General features: G+C 32.1%; 1 protein-coding gene across 1 annotated transcript; it reads left to right on the forward strand.

Annotated features, from left to right (window-relative positions):
• Nucleotides 1-1,654: 1,654 nt before the first annotated feature.
• LOC110718081 (glucuronoxylan 4-O-methyltransferase 3-like) lies at nt 1,655-3,111 on the forward strand. The gene has a single exon (XM_021896880.1). The coding sequence runs from the start codon at nt 1,887-1,889 to the stop codon at nt 2,979-2,981; it is 1,095 nt and encodes a 364-aa protein (XP_021752572.1). The 5' UTR covers nt 1,655-1,886; the 3' UTR covers nt 2,982-3,111.
• Nucleotides 3,112-4,002: the final 891 nt, after the last annotated feature.

The following is a 4,002-nucleotide window of genomic DNA, read 5'->3' on the forward strand; positions in this document are numbered from 1 at the left end:
ATAGTTTCTTAATAAACTGAACATCCATTTAAATATTAGGATGATGTATTTAAATTTATTATGGTCTTATGGACAACTCAACAAGATTTCAGTAATCTCATGTGATTTTGGATATATAATTAGAGATTGAACTAAGATTTTGGAAATATTATGAATACATAATAATCAAGTGATCAAACACAATTATTATGATTGCACGATTATTAAGGTTACACAAAAACAAATACTCTGTAGATCACATCCCTTCCCCTTTTTAAATTAGATCATAAAGCCTATTGATATACTTCCTCCGTATCTTTTTAGTTGACACGTTTCTTTAATCACGTTTGTTAATGCAGAAATTCAACCATTAATATCTTTAATTACCGAGAAACAAAAATTATGAAAAGTTGATATTTAGAAAATATATATCGTGACGAATCTAACAAGATTCCACATGACTATATTTTTCATTACGTATAAAGCACAAAACATAGTCAAAGACTCAAAGGAAATTGTGTGAATAGTGCTAAATTCAAAACGTGTCAACTAAAAACAACGACGATAGTAAATAATTGCTTTTCATTTTCCCTTAAATAGGCAAGGTCTCATATTCTTTTGTTATACTCACTTACAATTTGTGACATCTTCGATGCACAATTTTACAAATTGTGATTTTAATGATGTATGAATAATGTGAATAATGAAAATTGTATACACTGAAATAAATCTAAAATATCTCATGTGAAATTTTTTGTCCTGTATTAATTAACAAAATACGGTCAAATTTAATTTTGTTCAATTCAACTTAAATTTTCACAGACGGTGAGTGAATAAATAAAGAATAGAGGTAATATTATAAGTATTAGTCTCTTTGTCCTAATATATTTAGTTCCTATTTATATTTTTTCACGGTATTTAAGAAATGGAAGACAAAAGTGGATGAAGTACATAAAAAAAAAGAGTGAAATGTACAATTATAGATAAAAGTTAAAGAGCAGAAAGTAAATGAAGTACCTAAAAAATGTGAAAAGTACAATTATAGACTAAAGTTGAGAGAGAAAGTGGAAAAAAGGTACCAGGAAAGTGGAAAATTCAAGGGTAATTTAGGAATTACAATGAATAAAGTTAAAAAATGAGGATATAATGGTTTTCACATACTATCCAATAATAGAAACAGAAACAACATTTTGAGTGTCCAAAATAGAAAAACATGAACTATATTATAGGACGGATAAAAATTAAAATTTGTCCGCAATCCACGATACGCATAATTTCTTAGATCAGTTCTCACTTATGTATCTAAGTGCTTTAACCTGAGATGCTTTTAAGTGGTTGATAATCTAATCATGACCTTGACGTTTAATGTTCTTTCACAAATTTGAGTCAAAAACTCTATGACTAAAGTCCCATGGAATCATGATGGATTTTTCTTTCAATCTTTCAAACACTTTGATAATCGTAATTAACAGGTAAAAGTTACAAGTATATTAAATGATGAATATATAGATTTTTTATACTAATTATCCAAGCATAAGAACCTTCAACTTAACTTTTATTATTTGTCCCTTTTAATTATGAGACAACGAAGCACATAAATAAGTTCTAACAAGATTTTGTTATAGGTTAAACTTTAAAATTTAAGTCGTTTTAAGTTTGATTTTATTTTTTTTTTAATTTTTTTTTTTTTGGACGTAGTTTCAAGTTTGAGCTTAATGACTTAACATTCTTCAAGTAGGTATTGTATTAGAAGTATATACTAAAGTGCTTGTGTAGTTGTGTTAGTTTTGGGACCTAATAAAGTGTAATAACAACATTAAAAAAAGTTATGATTAAGTAACGTAAAACAAAGAAAAGACAAGGATGGTTTCAAAAAAAAAAAAAAAAGACAAGGGTCCACCCAGAAAATGATCACCTCCTCAACTCCTCTCTCAACTGCTCAACAGCAACAGTCTTCTCTATCATTTCCTCGACTCACCAAACACCCCCCTCTTATTTTTAACATAAACCCCCTCATTTTCAACAAACCCAAATTTAATTCAAATTTTATTCCACATTTCCTCTCAATTTTTTTCTCAATTTATTCTCACTCATATCTATTAATTACAAAAATGAGAGGCTCAAACTCAACCAATTATTCAAAAATTCTATCTCCAACAAAATTGAAGTTAACAATCTTTTGTTTCCTCTTCTTTTGCTTAGTTTTTCTAACTGTACGTTCATCTTTCTCTTCTTCATCAGATAACGCCACCAATCAGACCTTAATTTCGTATGTAAAATCCCAGAAATGCCCTTCCAGTTGTACCAAAATTCCACCATCAATATCCGACGCAATCATCCACTACGCAACATCCAACATAACTCCCCAACAAACCGCCAAAGAAATCTCCGTCACCGACCGCGTCCTCCGTCGCAAATCCCCGTCGAATTTCCTCGTGTTTGGCCTTGGCTACGATAGCCCAATGTGGGCCTCACTAAACCACGGGGGCAGAACCGTCTTTTTGGAGGAAAACGAGGGGTGGATCCGTCAAATCAAGGAGAAGTTCCCAACCCTCGAATCCTACCTCGCCACGTATGACACCAAAGTACGTCACTCCGATACACTACTGACGTCAGCAAAGGAGGCGGAGGAGTGTTCGAGTGTGGTCGATCCTAGGGAAAGCAAGTGTAACTTAGCATTGAAGGGTTTGCCAAAAGAAATATACGAAGTAGAGTGGGATTTGATTATGGTGGACGCGCCCACTGGGTACCACGATGAGGCTCCCGGTAGGATGAGCGCGATTTATACGGCGGGTTTGATGGGGAGGAATAGAGAAGAAGGTGAAACTGATGTGTTTGTTCATGATGTAGATCGTGTTGTAGAGGATAAATTCTCAATGGAGTTTTTGTGTCAAGGGTATATGGTAGAACAACAAGGGAGGTTAAGGCATTTTACTATTCCTAGTCATAAGGCTCGTATTGGTAGGCCTTTTTGCCCTCCTCCTAAACCAACTTCTGATTAGATTAATTATTTTTTCAGATTTTCTCTTTTTAATTAATAATTCTCTTATATACTATCCCTTAATAAATTCTCTTATACTCTATACTACTCTGTACTTCGTATGTGTTACGGAGTAATTGATTAGTTCGTTATATTGTTATGTGTTTTATTGGTCTAATTAAGCCTCAATCGTATATCATAAATTATAAATGAGGAAGACGAAATTTAAAAATATGCAATACACACATTAAGAGTTTCAAACAATTAATTCTCTTGTATAACTTTCTCTCTTTATAAAACTATATTGGTTTCAGCATCGGAGAGACCTTCCTCGGCACAACCCCCGAGGCCATTATACGTGTGTTTGTTGTGCAGAAAATCCTCATACCAATCATCACTTGGGTCGAGTCCAGTTTTCAACCCAGAGAAAATGTCTAGACGAAATATCCATTGTTTTCACCCCGAACACAATATAAAATAACTTTCAATAATAAATTCACTTTGTATTGTCAATAAATTTACTTTACTTTACTTTACTTACTAATGTATCAACATTTAGAGCTTCCGTCTAAATTTTAGGTAGAATTCTCCATCATTCTCGATCAACATCATTACACCGATTTCTAAGACCAATAAATTGTCATCAACATTGCAAGAACCTTTACTTTCAATTGAAAATTCTAATTGCACATTATTTTCAATTAAAAAAATCATTGCAATGATTTGCACTTGGAGCAGAAAAATTCGTCACAAAAAAAAAAAAAGAAATTTGATTGACAAAAAAACTAAATCATACGATTTGATTCAAAGCAAATGTAAGAACTTGATCTTGCAAAATTAATGAAAAAGGATCATAAACTTAAGATCTAAAACAACTGCAAATTAAGCAAAATCAACTGAAAAGATATATAAAAACTAGAGATAATAGTGTGATGGAATCCATAATTGAATTGGAGAGAAAAAGAGATAAGAACCATGAATGAAAGAGATGAAACACAGCCACGAATTTGTTAGAGAGAAAAAAAGATGAGGGAGTGGGAGAG

This window comes from Chenopodium quinoa, unplaced genomic scaffold (genome assembly GCF_001683475.1).
Source record: "Chenopodium quinoa cultivar QQ74 unplaced genomic scaffold, ASM168347v1, whole genome shotgun sequence".
In the NCBI taxonomy this organism is placed as follows: domain Eukaryota; kingdom Viridiplantae; phylum Streptophyta; class Magnoliopsida; order Caryophyllales; family Amaranthaceae; genus Chenopodium; species Chenopodium quinoa.

What these genes read in the sequence shown, in the direction of transcription:
- LOC110718081 (XM_021896880.1), top strand. Translation starts at nt 1,887, where the DNA reads ATGATCACCTCCTCAACTCCTCTCTCAACTGCTCAACAGCAACAGTCT.